A 24,397-nucleotide genomic window follows, 5' to 3' on the forward strand; every position below is an offset into this window, starting at 1 on the left:
ACTAACACTGCCTGGGCTAGATAAACCCTGAGATGGGAAAAGATCTGGGTATGGGAAAAAGATCTGGGTATTGATCTTGATGAGGGTCTATGGAGTGACCTATGCAGGGATGGTGTTACTTCCACATTGAACTCCAGATACAGATGATGGAACATTCCTGCATTACACTTGGCATTGTTCAAAACTACACCATTTCTGGCAGGGGGATGCGATACCATATCCTCAATTCACGGGGTTGTATTTCCTTTAGGCCCAGAGGTCTGTCTACTGGGTGACTTCACTCATTCCAATCTTAGACAAAGCCATACTATAAAGCTAACAGAAATATTGCTAGCGATTGCCAAGAAATGTATTGACTTGAAATGGAAATCGGATTCCCCCTTCCAGTTGCAATGTGGCTATCAGAAGTTAATAATTGTATCCCACTATAGAAAATGACGTACTGCTTGAGGAACGAAGACATTTTATAGAATTTGGCAACCTTTTATTGATTATATGGAGGAACTCCCCTCACATCGATTGCATCTCTATATAATCCTTAAGTTTCACACTTAATGTATAATATGTATCATTTTTTTCAAATATATTTTTGGTTCTATTGCATTTATATTCAGGTCTGTTATCTTGTAAGTTTACTGTCACTTTGTTATATTTTTGTCTAATATATTCTTATTTTGAATGTTCTTAATTGGAAAATGCAAAAAAAATGTATATATATATTAAAGATGTGGAATTCCATGCACGCTGCGCCTTGGCTCATTTATGACAGGGAGTTTGAAGACAGTGAACGTGTCTATATGTATATATATGTCTTCAAACTCCCTGTCATAAATGAGCCAAGGCGCAGTGTGCATGGAATTCCACATCTTTAATCGGATTGAAACCTTCACAAAAACACAGATAAACAGAAACCGAAAGTGACGCAACCGTGGCGCACACAAAAAATAAATAATTACCCACAAACACAGGTGGTAAAAAGGCTGCCTAAGTATGATTCCCAATCAGAGACAACGATAGACAGATGCCTCTGATTGGGAACCATACCCGGCCAACAAAGAAACAGACAAACTAGAATGCCCACCCAAATCACACCCTGCCCTAACCAAATAGAGAAATAAATAGGCTCTCTAAGTTTAGGGCGTGACAGTGGTGCGGACTCTGGCCGCAAAACCTGACTCTATATGGGAGGGTCCGGGTGGGACATAGCCCCCGCTCCGCACGCTGATCCCTCTGCTTCCGTGGAACTGGGCCGTGACAATAGGTTTCATTCAAAGACTCAATCATGGACACTTACTGACAGTTGTGGCTGCTTTGTGTGATGTATTGTTGTCTCTACCGTCTTGACCTTTGTGCTGTTGACTGTGCCCAATAATGTTTGTACCATGTTTTGTGCTGCTACCATCTTGTTGTTATGTTGTGTTGCTACCATGATATGTTGTCATGTCTTGCTGCCTTGCTATATGGTTGTCTTTGGTCTCTTTATGTAGTGTTGTGTTGTCTCTCTTCTCGTGATCCTTGTTTTGTCCAATATTTATATATTTGTTTTTTTAAATATTTTTTATTCCAGCCCCTGTCCCCGCAGGAGGCCTTTTGCCTTTTGGTAGGCCGCCATTGTAAATAAGAATTTGTTCTTAACTGACTTGCCTCGTTAAATAAAAGTTAAATAAATTAAAATAAATATCTGAGGATTTATGCATACGTACTTTGGATGGTGCCCTCATTGATCGTGTTGCCGCTTATAAATATCTGGGCATCTGGTTGATGAAAATACATCTTTAAATTAGCATGTTGATTAGTTATTTTAAAAATTGAGAATTAAAAATAGGTTTCTTCTATAGGAACAGGTCCTGTCTTTCATTAAATAGCAGAAAACAAATAATTCAGTCAACATTCATTCCGGTTATTGTCTGTGGCGATATTGTCTATATGAATGCAGATGTATTGAAACCATGTGACGCAGTTTATCATAGCGCTTTTTTTTTACAGGGAATATGTTGTTACATATCATTGCATTTTGTATCAAAAAGTAGGCTGGCCCTCTTTGAAGTGTCGTCGATCGATGCATTGCACTCTTTTTGCACTCAGCCGTCATACCGCTTAGGAAGGAGACACGTCTCCTAGAGATGAACGTACGTTGGTGAGAAAAGTGAAAATCAATCCCAGAACAACAGCAAAGGACCTTGTGAATATGCTGGAGGAAACGGGTACAAACGTGTCTATATCCACAGTAAAACGAGTCCGGTATCGACATAACCTTAAAGGCTGCTCAGCAAGGAAGACGCCACTGCTCCAAAACCTCCATAAAAAAAGACAGACTACGGTTTGCAACTGCACATGGAAACAAAAGATCGTACTTTTTGGAGAAATGTCCTCTGGTCTGATGAAACAAAAATAGAACTGTTTGGCCATAATGACCATCTTTATGTTTGGAGGAAAAAGGGGGAGGCTTGCAAGCCGACGAACACCATCCCAACTGTGAAGCACGGTGGAGGCAGCATCATGTTATGGGGGTGCTTTGCTGCAGGAGGGACTGGTGCACTTCACAAAATAGATGACATCATGGGGAGGAAAATGATGTGGATATATTGAAGCAACATCTTAAGACATGTAAGAAAGTTAAAGCTTGGTCGCAAATGGATCTTCCAAATGGACAATGACCCCAATCATACTTCCAAAGTTGCAGCAAAATGGCTTAAGGACAACAAAGTCAAGGCATTGAAGTGGCCATCACAAAGCCCTGACCACAATCCTGTAGGAAATTTGTGGGCAGAAGTGAAAAAGTGTGTGCGTTCAAGTAGGCCTGCAAACCTGACTCTGTTACACCATCTCTGTCAGGAGGAATGGTCAAAAGTTTACCCAACTTATTGTGGGAAGCTTGTGGAAGGCTACCCAAAACGTTTTACCCAAGTTAAACATTGTAAAGGCAATGCTACCAAATACTAATTGAGTGTATGTAAACTTCTGGCCCAATGTGAGGAAATAAATAAAAGCTGAAATAAATCATTCTTTCTACTATTATTCTGACATTTCACATTCTTAAAATAGTGGTGATCCAAACTGATCTAAGACAGGGAATTTTTAAAAGGATTAAAAGTCAGGAAATGTGAAAAACCTTAGTTTAAATGTGTATGCAAACTTTCGACTTCAACTGTATTTAAATAGTGAAGTAGGGTGGCAAGTTTTTAGTGCATGTAGGGTTAGATTGTAGGGTATTTGTTCATTTATTTGTAGTTATAGTTATTTTAAAGCAAAGTATAAGGGAGGTATACTCCAGTCCAGCAGGTGGCGGTAATGCAAACTTTGTTGGATGCCAACCTCATCCTCGAAGGGACACGTAGGTGAACGAATATATTTGATAGCTATTCATCTGATTGATAAAGTTTATCAAAATACAATTAACAAGCCTGCTATCTTGAAACTGCTGGGGGAAAGCTAACTTAACGTTATCTTACCCCCACCAACAGAGTTCACCTTAGCTAGCTAGCTAAGTGGACTCTAGCTAGAGTTCTAGAAAATAAAAACTAGTTATATAATTGATAGTTATATTGGTAGGTAGGTACTGAAGATTTGAGCAGTTTTTGTCAAACTACTTTGTTCCCTTGCCCGGCATGAAAAATGCCTGTCCTTGTTTTACTGCAAATAGGCTGTGTTGTTTACATATAATTTGGCTGATGAGGGGGCTTGTGCACATTTACATTAGTGTTTCATTAAGTTAACTGACTAACATAATTATTTTTCATGTTTTGTTTGCATTTGGCATTGCTGACAGGCCAGTATGCTGCTGGGCAGGGCCCATATTCACAAAGAATTTCATAGTAGTGATTTTAGAATAAGTTTTGCCTTCACACTGAGTACAATTACATTGACACGTTGGAGGGTTATCCTAGATCACTATGCCTACTCTGTGACGCTTTGTGAATATGGGCCCTGGAAGAAATCTGTTGCCTTATACCTTGCACAGCAGTCCTTTCACCACACGACCCTAGAGCAGGGGTGGGCAACCCTGTTTCTGGAGTGCTGCAGGACCCTAGAGCAGGGGTAGGCAACTCTGTTTCTGGAGTGCTGCAGGACCCTAGAGCAGGGGTAGACAACCCTGTTCCTGGAGTGCTGCAGGACCCTAGAGCAGGGGTAGACAACCCTGTTCCTGGAGTGCTGGAGTGCTGCAGGACCCTAGAGCAGGGGTAGACAACCCTGTTCCTGTTCCTGGAGTGCTGTTCCTGGAGGACCCTAGACCAGGGTTAGACAGGGGAGTGCTGCAGGACCCTACAACCCTGTTCCTGGAGTGCTGCAGGACACTAGACCCTGGAGTGCTGCAGGACCCTAGGGGGGTATACAACCCTGTTCCTGGAGTGCAGGACCCTAGACAGGGGTAGACCCCTGTTCCTGGAGTGCTGCAGGACCCTAGGGGGTAGACAACCCTGTTCCTGGAGTGCTGCAGGACCCTAGAGCAGGGGTAGACAGGGGAGTGCTGCAGACAACCCCCTGTTCCTGGAGTGCTGCAGGACCCTAGACCAGGGGTAGACAACCCTGTTCCTGGAGTGCTGCAGGACCCTAGAGCAGGGGTATACAACCCTGTTCCTGGAGTGCTGCAGGACCCTAGAGGAGGGGTAGACAACCCTGTTCCTGGAGTGCTGCAGGACCCTAGACCAGGGGTAGACAACCCTGTTCCTGGAGTGCTGCAGGACCCTACGGCAGGGGTAGACAACCCTGTTCCTGGAGTGCTGCAGGACCCTAGAGTGGGTGTAAACAACCCTGTTCCTGGAGTGCTGCAGGACCCTAGAGCAGGGGTAGACAACCCTGTTCCTGGAGTGCTGCAGGACCCTAGACCAGGGGTAGACAACCCTGTTCCTGGAGTGCTGCAGGACCCCTAGAGGACCCTAGGGTGTAAACAACCCTGTTCCTGGAGTGCTGCAGGACCCTAGACCAGGGGTAGACAACCCTGTTCCTGGAGTGCTGCAGGACCCTAGACAACCCTGTTCCTGGAGGGGGACCCTAGGGGTACAACCCTGTTCCTGGAGTGCTGCAGGACCCTAGAGCAGGGAGTAGGACCCTAGACAACCCTGTTCCTGGAGTGCTGCAGGACACAAACCTAGTGCTGCAGGACCCTGGGGGTGTAAACAACCCTGTTCCTGGAGTGCTGCAGGACCCTAGAGCAGGGGTAGACAACCCTGTTCCTGGAGTGCTGCAGGACCCTAGACCAGGGGTAGACAACCCTGTTCCTGGAGTGCTGCAGGACCCTACGGCAGGGGTAGACAACCCTGCTCCTGGAGTGCTGCAGGACCCTAGAGTAGGTGTAAACAACCCTGTTCCTGGAGTGCTGAAGGACCCTAAAGGGGTAGACAACCCTGTTCCTGGAGTGCTGCAGGACCCTAGAGCAGGGGTAGACAACCCTGTTCCTGGAGTGCTGCAGGACCCTAGAGCAGGGGTAGACAACCCTGTTCCTGGAGTGCTGCAGGACCCTAGAGCAGGGGTAGACAACCCTGTTCCTGGAGTGCTGCAGGACCCCCTAGAGCAGGGGTTCCTGGAGTGCTGACAACCCTGTTCCTGGAGTGCTGCAGGACCCTAGAGCAACCCTGTTCCTGGAGTGCTGCAGGACCCTACAACAACCTGTTCCTGGAGTGCTGCAGGACCCTAGAGCAACCCTGTTCCTGGGTGCTGCAGACAACCCCTGTTCCTGGAGTGCTGAAGGACCCTAGAGGAGGGGTAGACAACCCTGTTCCTGGAGTGCTGCAGGACCCTAGAGCAGGGGTAGACAACCCTGTTCCTGGAGTGCTGCAGGACCCTAGTGCTGCAGGACCCTAGGGGGGTAGACAACCCTGTTCCTGGAGTGCTGCCCTGAGGACCCTAGGGGTAGACAACCCTGTTCCTGGAGTGCTGCAGGACCCTAGACCAGGGGTAGACAACCCTGTTCCTGGAGTGCTGCAGGAGTGCTGCAGGAACCCAACCCTGTTCCTGGAGTGCTGGGACCCTAGGGGGGTAGACAACCCTGTTCCTGGAGTGCTGCAGGATAGACCCTAGACCCCCTGTTCCTGGAGAGCCCTAGGGGGTAGACAACCCTGTTCCTGGAGTGCTGCAGGACCCTAGAGGAGGGGGGTAGACAACCCTGTTCCTGGAGTGCTGCAGGACCCTAGAGCAGGGGTAGCAGGGTGCTGCAGGACAACCCTGTTCCTGGAGTGCTGCAGGACCCTAGAGCAGGGGTGACAACCCTGTTCCTGGAGTGCTGCAGGACCCTACGGCAGGGGTAGACAACCCTGTTCCTGGAGTGCTGTTCCTGGACCCTAGAGTGGGTAGACAACCCTGTTCCTGGAGTGCTGTAGACCAGGGGTAGACAACCTGTTCCTGGAGTGCTGCAGGACCCTAGAGCAGGGTTAGACAACCCTGTTCCTGGAGTGCTGAAGGACCCAAGAGCAGGGGTAGACAACCCTGTTCCTGGAGTGCTGAAGGACCCTAGAGGTTCCTGGAGGGGGGGTAGACAACCCTGTTCCTGGAGTGCTGCAGGACCCTAGTGCTGCAGGACCCTAGGGGTAGACAACCCTGTTCCTGGAGTGCTGACCAGGACCCTAGACCAGGGGTAGACAACCCTGTTCCTGGAGTGCTGCAGGACCCTAGGACAACCCCTGTTCGGCAGGGGGTAGACAACCCTGTTCCTGGAGTGCTGAAGGACCCTAGAGCCCTAGAGGGGGGTAGACAACCCTGTTCCTGGAGTGCTGCAGGACCCTAGAGCAGGGGTAGACAACCCTGTTCCTGGAGTGCTGCAGGACCCCTAGAGCAGGGGTTCCTGGAGTGCTGCAGGACAACCCCTGTTCCTGGAGTGCTGCAGGACCCTAGAGCAGGGTAGACAACCCTGTTCCTGGAGTGCTGCAGGACCCTAGAGCAGGTGTAGTGCTGAAGGACAACCCTGTTCCTGGAGTGCTGCAGGACCCTAGACCAGGGGTAGACAACCCTGTTCCTGGAGTGCTGAAGGACCCTAGAGGAGGGGTAGACAACCCTGTTCCTGGAGTGCTGCAGGACCCTAGACCAGGGGTAGACAACCCTGTTCCTGGAGTGCTGCAGGACCCTAGAGAAGGGGTACTGTGCTGCAGGACCCTAGGTAGACAACCCTGTTCCTGGAGTGCTGCAGGACCCTAGAGTGGGTGTAAACAACCCTGTTCCTGGAGTGCTGCAGGACCCTAGAGCAGGGGTAGACAACCCTGTTCCTGGAGTGCTGCAGGACCCTAGAGCAGGGGTAGACAACCCTGTTCCTGGAGTGCTGCAGGACCCTAGAGAAGGGCTAGGGCTGTTCCTGGAGTGCTGAAGGACCCTAGAGAAGGGCTAGGGCTGTTCCTGGAGTGCTGAAGGACCCTAGAGAAGGGCTAGACCTGTTCCTGGAGTGCTGCAGGACCCTAGAGGACCCTAGGGGGCTAGACAACCCTGTTCCTGGAGTGCTGCCCTAGGACCCTGGAGTGCTGAAGGACCCTAAGAAGGGCTAGGGCTGTTCCTGGAGTGCTGCACAACCCTGCTCCTGGAGTGCTGTTCAGGACCCTAGAGAAGGGCTAGGGTGTTCCTGGAGTGCTGAAGGACCCTAGAGAAGGGCTAGGGCTGTTCCTGGAGTGCTCCCCTAGAGAAGGGCTAGGGCTGTTCCTGAAGGACCCAGAAGGGCAGGGGTTCCTGGAGTGCTGAAGGACCCTAGACCTGTTCCTGGAGTGCTGAAGGACCTGAGTGGGCTGCTGTTCCTGGAAGGACCCTAGAGGAGAAGGGCTAGGGCTGTTCCTGGAGTGCTGAAGGACAACCTGTTCCTGTTCCTGGAGTGCTGTTCAGGACCCTAGAGCAGGGGGGCTAGACAACCCTGTTCCTGGAGTGCTGAAGGACCCTAGAGCTAGGGGTTCCTGACAACCCTGTTGTTCCTGGAGTGCTGCAGGACCCTAGAGCAGGGTTCCTGGAGTGCTGCAGGACCCTAGAGAAGGGCCCTGTTCCTGGGACCCTAGAGAAGGGCTGGGCTGTTCCTGGAGTGCTGAAGGACCCTAGAAGAGCTAGGGTTCCTGGAGTGCTGAGGACCCTAACCCTGTTCCTGGAGTGCTGCAGGACCCTAGAGAAGGGCTAGGGGTTCCTGACAACCCTGTTCCTGGAGTGCTGAAGGACCCTAGAGAAGGGCTAGGGCTGTTCCTGACAAGGACCCTGTTCCTGGAGTGCTGGGCTGTTCCTGGAGGCTGAAGGACCCTAGAGAGAGGGCTAGGGCTGTTCCTGGAGTGCTGAAGGACAACTAGGGCTGTTCCTGTTCCTAGGGCTGTTCCTGGAGTGCTGCTGTTCCTGGAGTGCTGAAGGACCCTAGAGAAGGGCTAGGGCTGTTCCTGGAGTGCTGAAGGACCCTAGAGAAGGGCCTGTTCCTGGAGTTCCTGAGAAGGGCTAGTGTTCTGGAGTGCTGAAGGACCCTAGAGAAGGGCTAGGGCTGTTCCTGGAGTGCTGCAGGACCCTAGAGAAGGGCTAGGGCTGTTCCTGGAGTGCTGAAGGACCCTAGAGAAGGGCTAGGGCTGTTCCTGGAGTGCCGCAGCTACAACAGTCATTCACAGCATTAACAATGTTTACACTGTATTTCTGATCAATTTGGTGTTATTTTAATGAACAAAAAAATAGCTTTTCTTTCAAAAACAGGACATTTCTAAGTGACCCCGAACTTTTGAACGGTAGTATATATTAGTTGACACACCTGTGTGATGTCTGATATACATTAATAAAAATGTATTCACCCTGGACATGAGACTTGCATGACCCTGTCTTTGTTTCAGTTACCACAGATGTTAGTAAAAGTTGGTGACAAACATGTTATGAAAATGTTATTATTTTGTAATCTAACAACATTTTCACAAGTTTATACAAAACTTTATTGCATTTGGTCTTCCCCAAAATGCAGCCTTTAAAAGCCTTGATAGTTGCATCCTTCCTCAGGAAAAGCATATAGCTGACAACAGGGTGGCAGGAGTTTTGATCTGCTCTTCTAGAGTTCCATATCCCTGCAGACTCACCTTGGGATAGGAGGATGGACACGTGTTAGTTTTGATAAAAGTCTGGGAGACTTTTACAGGGAGGAGAGAGCATGACATTTGGAATGAGTATGATAAATCTAATCCAACCAGTGGCTATGGATAATATACTGTCATCACACAGGCAGACTGCCACAGTGGTTTACATGGTGCATATGAGTGTAGCTTACTATTTGGTGCTCTGGAGAGATTGCAGGTCGTTGGTTAGAAGGCTCTTGCGTGCTAGAAGGCTAGTGCGTGCTAGAAAGAGGGTGAGCCCTGACCTCCCACTGGCCCAGGGCCTCCTGCCTCCTGGCTAGTATCATGCAATGTAAAGGAAAATAATAATATCATGACTTACTGAGAGAGTTCCTGCTGGTAGCAAGCCTCAACCTGGATGCAGAGAAATGTCCTGCTTTGCAGTATGGTTTCATCTATCTCCACCTGGCTCCAAGAAATCAGATGACAAACCTGCAGAGACTAACAATAAAATGGTGCCTGTATTTATGATTCATGTATCAGTATCCATATTTCACATGTATGTCTTTAAATGACAATAGATCTGAGTATGCATGCCATTTTCTGATAACGGCTATGAGAAATTACACATACAAGAGATGTTATAGCTAGTTAAACTATATATTTTTTTATGGCACCATGCCACATCTCACTAACATTTCCTAAGTTAAACAGTAAATGCAACTATTGTGGCTAATCCATATTGTGGCTAGCTTCACGTAGCTAGGTGATTTTATTCCATCATGACAACATGCTCCTCCTTACTTGACTGTCGTTAGCTAGCTGCTAGCTTATTAAGTATCCATTCTATGATTTAATAAGTGATCTAGTTAACGTGAGTTAGCTAACATGCATTGCTTCTGACATGCCACGATCCTGCTTGCTTTACATCTGACAAATATTGAGCTACCTAGAAAATAATGTTTTTTGATAATTGTTGTTAAGTTCATTAATCAAATCAAAATCAAATCAAATTTTATTTGTCACATACACATGGTTAGCAGATGTAGCGAAATGCTTGTGCTTCTAGTTCCGACAATGCAGTAATAACCAACAAGTAATCTAACTAACAATTCCTAAACTACTGTCTTATACACAGTGTAAGGGGATAAAGAATATGTACATAAGGATATATGAATGAGTGATGGTACAGAGCAGCATAGGCAAGATACAGTAGATGGTATCGAGTACAGTATATACATATGAGATGAGTATGTAAACAAAGTGGCATAGTTAAAGTGGCTAGTGATACATGTATTACATAAGGATGCAGTCGATGATGTAGAGTACAGTATATACGTATGCATATGAGATGAATAATGTAGGGTAACATTATAAGGTACATTATATAAGGTAGCATTGTTTAAAGTGGCTAGTGATATATTAGCTAGCAAGCTAAATGTAAAACTAAGTCTGGCTATGAAACACAGCTCGCTAGCCAACTCAACTGTATCAGTTGTAGCCAAGCTAGCTAGCTTGATGCTCAGTAATGTTAGTTTACCATGCTTTTCTGGACATTCCTCTCGTCGGCTCCTTGCCTACTCTCATCCCTTTGTCTTATAGCTTCAAAACTATATGGTTGTAGTCCAATGCCTTATTGTCAGAAGCAACCCACTTGTAGCACAGCCACCTAATGCAATCAATGGCTCAGTGGTACAAAACTGTTCACCTGTTTCTATGTCAAGGAAGGAAATTGTATTTATGTGTGTTTTATGGTGCACGTTGGTCATTGCAGCATAGTGTAGCAACCAGCACAGACAGTTAGTTTGTGTGTTATGTGTTAGGCTATTAGTTGGTTGTGTTGTACTTACCAGCACCCAGTGTTCGCGGGGTCCGCCATGCCAATCAACCTGCTATCTGCCAATCACAGGAATGCCTGGAATGTTCTGATGCCGGGCATTCTGGTCGTGGGTGGAGGGGGTTAGGCAGGGGGATGGAGCATTGGAAGTGAAGACCAGGTTTAGCCATTGTTCTCTCACTTATGTCTGACTTTCACAAGCTCACGGTTGTTTTATAGGGTATCCTTCATTTATTTACGAGCATCTGCGTTGCCAAGGGCTAAAATAGAAATCAGTTATATTTCTGATACAGATTGCGCTGCAAGTCCTGCCTCTCCCATCTCCTCATTGGTTTGTAGAAGCAGGTACCTACGTGCCATCTCCTCATTGGTTATACCCACGTCGGTGATTGAAAGACGAAATGTTTTGCAGGTCGTCGTGGTAATACTATGAAAGTTTAGATGCCGATCACCATACAAGTTCAAAGATGAAAAAGCCTGGAAGGAGGAGAGATAACTAGAAATGATTCGGTTGGCCATTTTATGTGTGGATTAATTGTGCATTTCAGGTAAAATAACAACTCAATGTTTATATCCCAGGACAAATTAGCTAGAAATAGCAAGCTAGCTAAATAGGACAAATTAGCAAGCAAGTGCAAGCGAACTAGCTAAATTGCCATACATGTTTAATGCTTTTCGACCTGTCCCCAAATTAATGTCATTGGTTCAGAGTTTGTTTTGATATTTTAACCTGCGTGTCATGATCGCGTTTGGTGTAGGGGGACAAAATACATTTATGCATGATAGCGCACGATGGCTCACGCGTGCAGCCGGTTTGGGTTCCGTGTTAGCCAGCTAGCTAGCTGACTTCCATGGCTAGCTAACATACGTGAGAACGGGGGTTGGAAATGCTTTGAGGGAATCCCAAAGTGAAGGTGGAGGTAGGGGACGATTATGGCCAAGGTGGTGCGTGTGCATGGACGTCGTGGGATCTGGATGAGGAGATCGCCAGGGTGTCGGAGCACAGAGGCCGCTTGAGGGAGGACAGAAGAATGATGGAGGCTGAAGCGGGCATGAGTGCTTCGTCGACTGTGCTTCGTGCGGAGTCTGGTGGGCGGACTGAAGGGGTGACGTCGACATGGTGGGACGAGGAATCTGGGGCTCAGGGTGTAAACAAACATGGTGGCGCCCAGGTCCCGTTTGCATCCGTATCTGTTAAAACTTCTCAGGCTCGTGTATGTTTTGTTCGATAAAGTTCATATTTATATTCAAAAATCTCAGTTTTCATTGGCGCTTTATGGTCAGTAATGTTGTGCCTCGAAAACATCTGGCGAATTTTCAGAGAGCCACATCAATTTACAGAAATACTCATAATCAACTTTGATAAAAAGATATAACTATTATGTACAGAATTATAGATATACGGCGCTCAGACACAAAAACAAGACATGCAGATACCCGCCATGTTGTAGAGTCAGTAAAATAGTGTTATAAAAAATAGAAATAGTGTTATAAATATTCACTTACCTTTGATGATCTTCATCCGAATGCACTCCCAGGAATAACAGTTCCACAATAAATGTTTGTTTTGTTTGATAAAGTCCATAATTTATGTCCAAATACCTGTTTTTTTCGCGTTTGGTAAACAAATCCAAGAAACATGTCAAACGAAGTATAGAATCAATCTTTAGGCTGTTTTTAACATAAATCTTCAATAATGTTCCAACCGGAGAATTCTTTTGTCTTTAGAATTGCAATGGAATTGCAGGTCGCTCTCACGTGTGCGTGCGTGATCCGCTCATGGCACTCTGGCAGGCCTTTGATTGAATCAGTTCTCATTTGCCCCCACTTCACAGTAGAAGCCTCAAACAACGTTCTAGTGGAAGCCTTAGGAAGTGCAATATGACCCCATAGACACTGTATATTCGACAGGCAAGGAGTTGAAAAACTACAATCCTCAGATTTCCCACTTCCTGGTTGGATATTTCTCAGGTTTTCGCCTGGCATATGAGTTCTGTTATTATAATCACAGGCATCATTCAAACAGTTTTAGAAACTTCAGAGTGTTTTCTATCCAATACTACTAATAATATTCATATATTAGCTTATTGGCCTGAGTAGCAGGAGGTTTCTGTGAAAATGCTGCCCCCTATCCCAAACAGGTTTTAAGACCTTGAAGTATTCTGGTAAGGCGGATTGGGAAGCTTTTCATGCTCAGTTTGAACTGTTAGCTCATTTTGGGGGGTGGTCAAATGAAGATAGGGCACTGCAGTTGGCTTTGTGACTCACGGATGATGCTCTGGCCTGTTTGATATTGATTAGCCCCGACAGATGTGATTTTTGGTCTTTAGTGTGAGCATTGAGGAGGCGCTTTGGACAGTGTGTACAGCCCGGGCAGCGTGCAGAGCGAGCTAGCACGGGACCAGTTCATACAGGCGCTCTCTTGAACGGAGCTGCGCATACAGGCCCAGCTGGCTCATCCTGAGTCATTGCAGATAGCCTTGGAGATGGCTATGGAGAGGGAGCTGGTGTGGGCTGGAGCTTCAACTGGGGCTTTGGTGGGAGTGCAGGGAGACAGACCCATTGTGTGGGCTGGGGGCAGAGCAGCCCAGAGCCGGAAAAGCCTGCATTGTTGGCTGAAATGACTGAACTAATTTGTGCTGTGTCGCTACAGGCAACACGAAACACACGCCCTGGTCCCAGGGTCTGCTGGGGGTGTGGCCAGCCAGGCCATCTGCAGCAAGTTTGCCCCATGTCCCCCAGAGCTCAGGGAATCGACTCGGGGTCTGCATAGCCCGGGAAGTGCGGACACCTGGCTCTTTCCCAACCACCATCATCTTCAGGAGGAGCCCACCGGCACAGACGTGGAAGCAAGGCTCAAATTGCCCCAGAAGCAGACGATGGCAAGCTGATGGAGACTGTTGTGGTGGTAGGCTGGACCTGTGTTGGGGACTTTTGTCATGTCCTTGTTACTGTGAGCGGGGGGGGGGGTTGCCCTGCTCTGCCCTGGTGGACACTGGGTCCACAGTAACCCTGGTGAGGCCAGATATTATGCCAGGTTGGAGCCCACAACTGTGCAGCTCTGCACAGTCACAGGTTAGCTGGCACCCATGAAAGGGAAGGGAATGATGACTCTGACAGTAGGGGGCAGTGCGTCATCCTGTGTGGGTGGCGGATGTGCAGGACCCTTGTACCCTGGGGTTGGACTTTATTAGGAGCACAGGCTGCCAGTTGGGGGCACACTGAGCTTCCAGGGAGGGCCGGCAGTCACCATGCCCCCCCCATAATGTCACATTCACTCAACCCAACAAACCCTTTACTCCAACAGTTAAAGCCACAGAGACTCATGGCTGCCCCCCCTTTTCCCCAGCCTCTCTGTCAACTACGACTGTGTGTTACATTCCCCAGCTACCTCCACGACACATCCCTCCGTGAGCCCGGCCGCGCCCCTCCAACCCAGTTACCCCAGATGGGAGAGGAAAGGACACTGTCTGCAGTGAGGGAGATATGGTGGAGGAACTGTGTTCATCTTGACCCCGAGCAGCAGGAATGGTTGTGGCAGTTGCTGTTTGAATTCAGAGACAGCTTTGCGCTGAGTGAGGAAGAGGTGGGTCAGACTCATCTGGTGCAGCATGAGATCGACACACGTGATGTCCCACTGACACGCCAGGAGGGCGTGTGTTGGAGATGCAGCGGGCAGACTTCATTGAGCCCTCAGACAGCCCCTGGGCGGCACCAATCGTCATGGTTCCTAAGAAGGGGGGCAAGCTGAGGTTCTGTGCGGACTACAGGTGGCTGAATGAGGTAACCAGGAAGGACTCATATCAATGATTTGCTGGACCTTGTTAGGGGGTCCTCCTGGTTCTCCTCACTAGACCTCCGCAGTGGCTACAGGCAGGTGCCCCTCTCCCCAGAGGCCAGAACCAAAACTGTGTTCTCCACTAACAGAGAATACTGGCATTTCAAGGTCCTGTGCTTCGGCCTGTGCAACGCTCCAGCTACTTTTGAGCGTTTGATGGACAGGGTGCTGGATGGCATCCCCCGACAGTAGTGTCTGGTATACCTCGATGACATCCTGGCCCATGGCAGTGCCTTCCAGTCAGCCCTTGTGGCGCTACAGCGTGTGCTGGAGTGGGTGGCTGCCGTAGGTCGCAGGTCTCAACACCCTGAAACGTGCACTGATCAAGGCCCCGTGCTCGCCCCCCTGACCTCACCTTGCCCTTTATCCTGGACACAGATGCAAGCAATGTGGGCATGGGTGGGGTGCTGGCCCATGTGGAGCCAGAGGGTGAGATAGTGATGGCGTACTTCAGCAAAACATTTGATGAACATGAGTGTCGCTACTGTCACCCGGCGGGAGCTCTTGGCTGTTGTGGTATCCATCAACTTCAAGTATTAAATATATATAAATATAAATAAATATATCCCATTTAGCAGACGCTTTTGTCCAAAGCGACTTACAAGTCGGCTGGGGCCACTACTTTTACATATGGGTGGTCCCAGCGGGAATCGAACCCACGACGCTTGGCGTTGCAAGCGCCATGCTCTACCGACTGAGCCACACAGGACCTGGGTGGCCTGCCCTTTACCACTCTGCTCTCCAGTGGCTCATGCCTTTCAGAGAGCCAGAGGGGCAGGTGGCATGCTGGTTGGAGGAGCTTCAGCCGTACGACTTCACAGTTGTGCACAGGGCATGGGCACGCCACTCCAACGCCGACGCCATGTCCCGTTGGTCCTGTATTGCAGACAGGTGCCACCACTGTGAGCTGAGAGAGGGACATGAGAGAAAGCTGTGTGCAGAGGAGGGGGTCTGTGCCACAGTGTGTCGGGCGAGCGGGCCTGTGAGCTGGAGACTGTCGAAGTGGCTGGATGGGGGCAGCAGTAGGGGCGCAGCTGAGACTCTCACTCGCGACCAAATGTGGTCAAAGTTTGAGAGACTGCAGCTGGCTGATGGCGTGCTACAGCGGGCATGGGAGAGGAGAGGGGGCAGGTGGTGGTCCCAAAATCGCTGTGGGAGGCTGTGCTCCAGAGCACTCATGGAGGGGTGGGGACAGGACCCTTTTGTGTCACAAAAACACTCCGCCGCCTCCGTCAGGCCTTTTACTGGGGGAAGCACAAGAGGGATGTGGAGGACTTTTTCCGCCTCTGTGACAACTGCACAGTGAGAAAGGGTCCCCCAGGCTGCTCTCATGCTCAGCTCCAACAGTTCCCAGTGGGGGATCCCATGGAGAGACGTTGGGAGTGGATGTAGTTGGGCCGTTCCCTACCACAGACAGTGGAAACCACTGGGTGCTCAGAGCCATGGCCCAAGGCTTATGCTCTGCCTGACCAGGAGGCAGAGAACATCGTCGACACCCTGATAGCGGGGATGTTCAGCAGGTTTGGAGCTGCGGAGTCCATTCACAGCAACCAAGGCAGAATCTTTGAGTCCCGTGTGTTCGCCACCATGTTTGAGAGGCTGGGTATGCAAAAGACCCGCACTACTGCTCTCCATCCTCAAAGTGACGGAGCGCTTCAACAAAACGCTTGGACAGCAGCTGACCATTGTCTCTGCCAAACACCAGCATGACTGGGACAAGCACCTGGCTATGGTCCTCATGGCATACCACTCCCCTGTCCAAGACTCCACCTCCTGCACACCTGCCCTCCTCATGCTGGGGAGAGAGATCCGCAACCCCTGCGGAGATGGTGTTTGGTCGGCCCCTGGATAGCCCTCATGTGCCCCCGGGGCAGGAGTATGCCCGGAGACTCCAGGACCGCCTGGAGATAGCCCACACCTTCACCAGAGAGAAGTTGGTGAATACAGATATGAGGCAGAAGAGGAACTATCATGTTTACACCCGGGGAAGGCACTTTGTGGCTGGGAAGTTGATCTGGGTCTACAGCCCCCTGAGAAAGAAAGGCAGATGCCCCAAGTTGGACAGTCACTGGGTGGGACCTTGCAGCATCCTGGAGAGGGTAGGGGAGGTTGTTTACCGGGTGCAGCTTTCTCCCCCTGGCAATTCACCGGGACAGGTTAGCCCCATACAGAGGGGCCTCTTCTCCCCAAACCCCAGGGACCTCCAAAATTCCCCTCCCCTCTCATTCTCCAGGCACCCACCACCCATGTTTTGCAGACAAGGCTCCAGACAGCCCACTCCCCCAGTCTCCCTCCCTGTGTCACCTCGTGGGTCCCCGGAGCCACAGACTGTATTCCCCGTTCCCGCATCCTTGTCCCCTATGTCCCTGCCTTCATCCCCTGGGTCCCAGAGGGGCAGGCCCCGTCCATGGGATGGAGTCCCCTCTTTCACATCTGGACAATCTGCGACCATCATGGCCATGCAGGCAAAGGAGACCTCCGGGTCGCTTCAGCGACTTTGTTTGTTCCCTCGGGGATGAGGAACTTTATGATGGGGGGGGGGGTTGTGTAGCGACCAGCACAGACAGCTGTGTGTTATGTGTTAGGCTATTAGTTGATTGTGTTGTACTTACCAATACCCAGTGTTTGCGGGGTCTGCCATGCCAATCAACCTGCTATCTGCCAATCACAGGAATGGCTGGAATGTTCTGATGCCGGGCATCCTGGTGGTTGGCGGAGTGGCGTGGAGGTTAGGTTGGGCAGGGGGATTGAGCATTGGAATTTACGACCAGGTTTAGCCATCTCTTACATCTGGCCTTCACAAGAGAAGGTCACGGTTGTTTTATAGGGTATTCTTCATTTATTTGGCGGGGGCTACGGCCAAACAGTAGCCTGTGTGAAGTTGGGTTGATAAAACTTCAATTCGTAAACTCAATCCTCTGTCTGGACAACTGTTCCTTTATGAACTTGTCAGGTCATTACAATATAATATATTTTTATCTCCAATTTCCACCCCAAAAGTGAGATTTCATATTGATACACACCTATATGTGCTACACATTATTGTTTGGGGGTGCTAATGTGAAACATGGCCTTTAAACTTTGAACACGTTCTGTCATACTGAATGCAGCCCAGTCAAATGAAATTGATCAATGAGCCGTGGCATTGATCTAGCAATGGTGTGTTAGATACCACCCACATATGTTTGCTTGAACCCCTTCATTATCATTTTGGAGGAAGAATTACAGAAATAATTTAAGAAATAATATGAATGAAAAAAATTAAAGAAAATGGGATTCATTATTTAAATCATTGTTTATCTATTTATGTGTTTATTCGTTTTTTTAATCTCTTTATGTGTGGATTTATTTACATATTCATGTTTTTATCTATTTGTCTGCATTTATCTATTTACTCATTTCATTCTAATTACGGCAGCTTTGGTCCTCCATATCATGCAGGACTGTGAAAAAGACCGTGGACTCAGGATGACTTCCTGCTTAAATAAAGGTTCAATAAATGAGTCCACCATTTTGTTTACAATGTTACTACCACTTTTCACATCCAAATAAATAAATGTGTGTACTAAGGTGTGTGAAAAACGAATATGAGTATCAAATTAGGGGTTGCGCGTAGCCTAGTGTGTAAAGCGTTGGGCCAGTACCGAAAGGTTGCTAGATCGAATCCCTGAGCTGATAAGGTAAAAATGTGTTGTTTTGCCCCTGAAAAAGGCATTTAACTCACTGTTCCTAGACTGTCATTGTAAATATGGAATTGTTCTTAACTGCCTTGCCTAGATAAATAAAGGGGGGAAAAAATATATATATCTTTGTTGACTTGAACAGAATACAGCGTAGTGTGTACACAGTAGAATATAATGCTTAAAAGAGTAGGTCCCTGACTGGGAATGGAACCTGGCTGTGACAGTGAGTGCCGAATCCTAACTAGGCAGCGGTAGATGTTGTTGAATATTCAATTTAAATAACATGGACAGAAAGTACCAACACAAAAACCTTTTCTTCTCTTCTCCACTTGATCCCTGATGCTTTCTCATCTTCTCTCCTTCCCATCCATCCATTTCTCTCTCTTCTATCTCCCTTACCCCCACCCACTGCCCTTTCTCAGTGGTACAACAAGACTGACTACCCCATCTTCGCCCAGTACCAGCGGTACAGGAGGCTCCACCCCCTCCAGCCCTTCTACATCCTGCACCCCAGCTTTGAGTGGCAGCTCTGGCAGCGGATCCAGGACAATATGGCCGAGCCCATCCAGAAGAACCCGCCCTCCTCTGGACTGCTGGGTAAACTATACAGTGAATTCTACTAACCTTTTGGTTACCACATAGAGATCAAGGCAGATCAGGGGTAGAACTCAATAGTCTATCATATCAAATTGCATTTGTCACATGGTTCATAAACAACAGGTGTAGACTGCTTACTGATGGGCCCTTCCAAACATTGCAGAGAGAAAATATACACGGGGTACCAGTAAAAGTGCAGGGATATAAGGTAATTGAGGTAGGTAGGGATAAAGTGACTAGGCAAAGGGATAACTCATAAACAGTAACAGCAGCGTATGTGATGAGTCAAAAGAGATTAGTGCAAAAAGGGTCTATGCAGATATTCCGGGTAGCTTTTGGTTAACTATTTAACTAACTATTTAGCAATTTTATAGCTTGGGGGTAGAAGCTGTTCAGGGTCCTGTTGGTTCCAGACTAGATGTATCGGTACTGCTTGCCATGCGGTAGTAGAAAGAACAGTCTATGACTTGGGTGGCAAGGGATTTGTTAGGCTCAAATCTTTTTTCAGCCTCCTGATGGGAAGTGTGTGGACCATGATACTTTCTTGGTGATGTGGACTTCGAGGAACTTGATGCTCTCGACCTTGTTCCACAACAGACCCATCGATGTGGATGGGGGCGTGCTCGGCCCTCCGTTTCATGTAGTCCACGATTAGCTCATTTTTCCTGCAGACGTTGAGCGAGAGGTTGTTGTCCTGGAACCACACTGCCTGGTCTCTGACTTGCTCCCTGTAAGCTGTCTCATCGTCATCGGTGATCAGGCCGTCGTGACGTCTGCAAACTTAATAATAGTGTTGGAATCGTGCAGCCCACAGTCATGGGTGAACAGGGAGTACTGGAGGGGACTAAACATGCACCCTGAGGGGCTCCCGTGTTGAGGGTCAGCGTGGTGGATGTGCTGTTGCCTACCCTCTACCTAGGGGCGGCCTGTCGGGAAGTCCAGGGTCCTTAGCTTAGTGATGAGCTTGGAGGGCACAATGGTGTTGAACGCTGAGGTGTATTCAATGAACAGCATTCTCACGTCGGTGTGCCTTTTGTCCAGGTGGGAAATGGCAGTGTGGGTGCAATAGAGATTAGGTCATCTATGGATCTGTTGGGGCGGTATGCGAATTGGACTGGGTCCAGGGTGTTGTGAGCCATGGTGTTGATCAGCCTTTCAAAGCATTTCATGGCTACAGATGAGAGTGCTACTGGGCGATAGTCATTTAGACAGGTTACCTTGGCTGAGGTTGAAAATATCAGTGAAGAAACTTGCCAGCGCATACTCTGAGTGTGAGTCCTGGTAATGCTTCTAGCCCTGCGGCATTGTGAATGTGAACCTGTTCAAAGGTCTTACTCACATTGGCTATGGAAAGCATGATCGCACATTCATCTGGAATAGCTGGTGCTCTCATGCATAGTTTACTGTTGCTCGCCTCAAAGCTTGCATAGAAGGTTTTTAGCTCATCTGGTAGCCTCGCGTCACTGGACAGCTCGTGGCTTGGTTTCCCTTAGTAATCCAGGATAGTTTGCTAGCCCTGCCACATTACATGATCGTCAGAGCTGGTGTAGTAGGATTCGATCTTGGTCCTGTATTGATGCCTTGCTTGTTTGATGGTTCGTGGGAGGGCGTAGAGGGATTTCTTATAAGCGCACAGATTATAGTCCCACTTATTGAAAGCGGCAGCTGTAGCCTTTCAATTCAGTGCCGGCTGTAGTCGATCCATGGCATCTGGTTGAGATATGTACAGTTGAAGTCAGAAGTTTACGTACACTTAGGTTGGAGTCATTAAAACTAGTTTTTCAACCACTCCACAAATTTCTTGTTAACAAACTATAGTTTTGGAAAGTCAGTTAGAACGTCTACTTAGAACAAAACACATGTCATTTTTTCCAACAATTGTTTACAGACAGATTATTTCACTTATAATTCACTGTATCACAATTCCAGTGGGTCAGACGTTTACATACACTAAGTTGACTGAGCCTTTTAAACAGCTTGGAATATTCCAAAAAATGATGTCATGGCTTCAGAAGCTTCTGACAGGCTCATTGACATCATTTGAGTCAATTGGAGGTGTACCTGTGGATGTATTTCAAGGCCTACCTTCAAACTCAGTGCCTCTTTGCTTGACATCATGGGGAAATCAAAAGATATCAGCCAAGACTGATCCCGGATCCGGGAGAATTGTCAGCAACTACACTAATTAGCATAGCGCAACTGTCAAATAATCTTACTAGAAAATATTCATATTCATGAAATCACAAGTATGGATTCTAAACAACGTTTGCCATGTTTCTGTCGATATTATGGAGCTAATTCGGCGTTGTGGTGACCGCAATTTCCGGGCGATTTCTCAGCCAAACGTGAAGAACAAACAGAGCTATTTTGCCTACAAAAATAATCTTTTGGGAAAAAATGAACTTTGGCTGTCTACCTGGGAGTCTCGTGAGTGAAAACATCCGAAGTTCATCAAAGCTAAACGATTTAATTTGATTGCTTTTCTGATTTCCGTGACAAGTTTGCCTGCTGCTAGCAAGGCATAATGCTATGCTAGGCTATGATAAACTTACACAAATGCTTGTCTAGCGTTGGCTGTAAAGCATATTTTGAAAATCTGAGATGACAGGGTGATTAACAAAAGGCTAAGCTGTGTTCCAATATATTTCACTTGTGATTTTCATGAATAGGAATATTTTCTAGGAAGATTTATGTCCGTTGCGTTATGCTAATTAGTGTCAGATGAGGATAACGGTCCCGTTCACGGGCTGGGCGTCACTACAGGTTAAGGACTTTCAGAGACTTGTCCCGAAGCCACTCCTGTGTTGTCTTGGCTGTGTGCTTAGGGTTGTTGTCCTGTTGGAAAGTGAAACCTTCGCCCCAGCTCTGGAGCAGGTTTTCATCAAGGATCTCTCTGTGCTCCGTTCATCTTTCCCTCGATCCTGACTAGTCTTCCAGTCCCTGCTTCAGAAAAACATCCCCACAGCATGATGTTGCCACCATCATGCTTCACTGTAGGGATGGTGCCAGGTTTCATCCAGATGTGACATTTGGCATTCAGGCCAAAGAGTTCAAACTTGGTTTCATCAGACCAGAAAATCTTGTTTCTCATGGTCTGAGAGTCCTTTAGATGCCTTTTGGCAAACTACAAGCGGGCTGTCATGTACCTTTTACTGAGGAATGGCTTCCATTTGGCCACTCTACCATAAAGGCCTGATTGGTAGAGTGCTGCAGAGATGGTTGTCCTTCTGGAAGGTTCTCCCATCTCCACAGATGAACTCTGGAGCTCTGTCAGCATGACCATCGGGTTCTTGGTCACCTCCCTGACTAAGGCCTTTCTCCCCCAATTGCCCAGTTTGGCCAGGCGGCCAGCTCTAGGAGGAGACTTGGTGGTTCCACACTTCTTCCATTATGGATGCCACTGTGTTTTTGGTTAGCTTCAATGCTGCGGAAATGTTTTGGCATCCCTCCCCAGATCTCTGCCTCGAAACAATCCTGTCTCGGAGCTCTACGGACAATTTCTTTGACCTCATTTAATGGTTTTTGCTCTGACATGCACTGTCAACTGTGGGACCTTATATGGACAGGTGTATGGCTTTTCAAATCATGTCCAATCAATTGAATCTACCACAGGTGGACTCCAATCAAGTTGTAGAAACATCTCAAGGATGATCAATGGAAACAGAATGCACCTGAGCTCAATTTCGAGTTTCATAGCAAAGGGTCTGCAAACTTATGTAGTTAAGGTTTTTCTGTTTTTGCTTTGTCATTATGGGGTATTGTGTGTAGGTTGATGAGGAAAAGCATTTATTTAATCAATTTTACATCAAGGCTGTAATGTAGCAAAATGTGGAAAAAGTAAAGTGGTCTGAATACTTTCCGAAAACACTGTTTTCGCTATGGGTGGGTGTTGCTATGGTGACCAGTGAGCTGAGATAAGGCTGGGCTTTATACCTAGCAAAGTCTTAGAGAGTACAGTGTATGTGTGACACATAGTATTAAAGTGTTTATTACATACACTACCAGTCAAACGTTTTATAACACCTACTCATTCAAAGGTTTTTCTTTATTTTACTATTTTCTACATTGCAGAATAACAGCGAATAAATCAAAACTATGAAATGACACATATGGAATCATGTAGAAAAAAGTGTAATACAAATCTAAATATATTTTATATTTGAGATTCTTCAAATGGCCACCCCCATGCTGTGGTGATGTTTTTTAAAGCCAGAGACTGAGAGACTAGTCAGGATCGAGAGAAAGATGAATGGAGCACAGTACAGTGAGATCCTTGATGAAAGCCTGCTCCAGAGCGTTCAAGACCTCAGACTGGAGTGAAGGTTCACCTTCCAACAGGACAATGACCCTAAGCACACAGTCAAGACAGCACACGAGTGGCTTCAGAGAGGCCCAGCCAGAGTCCGGACTTGAACCCAATCTATCTCTGGAGAGACCTGGAAATAGCTGTGCAGCGACGCTCCCCATCCATCCTGACAGAGCCTTGAGAGGATCTGGGAGAAACTCCCCAAATACAGGTGCAGTGGAGGTTCTCGCTTGTATGGCTCCCTGAGCGAACCCCCCCTTTCCGCACCATTCTGCACTAACTGTCATTTTTATTCAGATATTTGGAACAATACAATTACATAATCATAACATTTAAAACTATTTAAATATGAAAATATATACAAAAATAAGACTCATAAATATATAAAATAAGTAACAAAGACGAATAAAAACAAATTGAAGTATATAAATACAAATAAAAAAAGACAGTTGGATTATTACACTATTACCCTATTGCTAACAAAAAACACACAAATAAAAATAAATTGCACAAATCCTATATCACACAAATGTCATGGATCCCTCCGGAACTTTCATTACGCACACCTGGCCCCTATTCCCAGTGATTAGTAATTGTATAAGTGTGCCCTTGGTTCACCATTGTCTTGTAGATTATTGTTATGTCCGTTGGCCTGTGCTGTGTGTTTTGGCTTTCATGCCCTTGTGGATTGTGCAGATGATTACGGGTCTCGTCCCGTGTGTTAATCATTGCGCGCATGTGTTATTTATTCGAGGTACTCCTCGCTCTTTTGTTTGGGTTTCAACAATGTGTTTTGCATATGTGTTTGTTTGGTCTTCGTCCCCATGCTTTTACATGGCACGCTGTAATTTGGGTAATGATAAAAAACATATTACACATTCCTGCGCCTGTCGCCCGATCCCTTTATACCAGCGTGAAAACAAATACAAAAATAGAATAACTCACTTGTAAAAAGAGAACCTGATTATTACACTATTTCACTTCAAACAAGAAACACACAAACTAAATTGCACAACTGCCATCTAACACTGACCTTTCTTGCCTTCCTTGATACAAAGTCATCAATTATATCATCATAAGAAATCTGCCCAGCAATTGCATGGTTAATACTGATGACAGCAAGGCCACTAAGGCATTCCTGTGGCATGGTGGACAGGTAGG

The 24,397-nt window shown here is 47.4% G+C and overlaps 1 protein-coding gene across 2 annotated transcripts in view; it reads left to right on the forward strand.

The window, feature by feature from the left end:
* The window catches only part of st6gal1 (ST6 beta-galactosamide alpha-2,6-sialyltranferase 1), a 159,434-nt gene that overhangs the window by 123,251 nt on the left and 11,786 nt on the right, over positions 1 to 24,397 (forward strand). For both annotated transcript variants that reach the window (XM_064938034.1, XM_064938035.1), the window contains one exon: positions 18,756 to 18,930. In XM_064938034.1, coding sequence (XP_064794106.1) covers positions 18,756 to 18,930 — 175 coding nt within the window. The remainder of the gene's footprint in view (positions 1 to 18,755; positions 18,931 to 24,397) is intronic.

The sequence above is a fragment of the Oncorhynchus masou genome, chromosome 26 (genome assembly GCF_036934945.1).
Source record: "Oncorhynchus masou masou isolate Uvic2021 chromosome 26, UVic_Omas_1.1, whole genome shotgun sequence".
In the NCBI taxonomy this organism is placed as follows: Eukaryota; Metazoa; Chordata; class Actinopteri; order Salmoniformes; family Salmonidae; genus Oncorhynchus; species Oncorhynchus masou.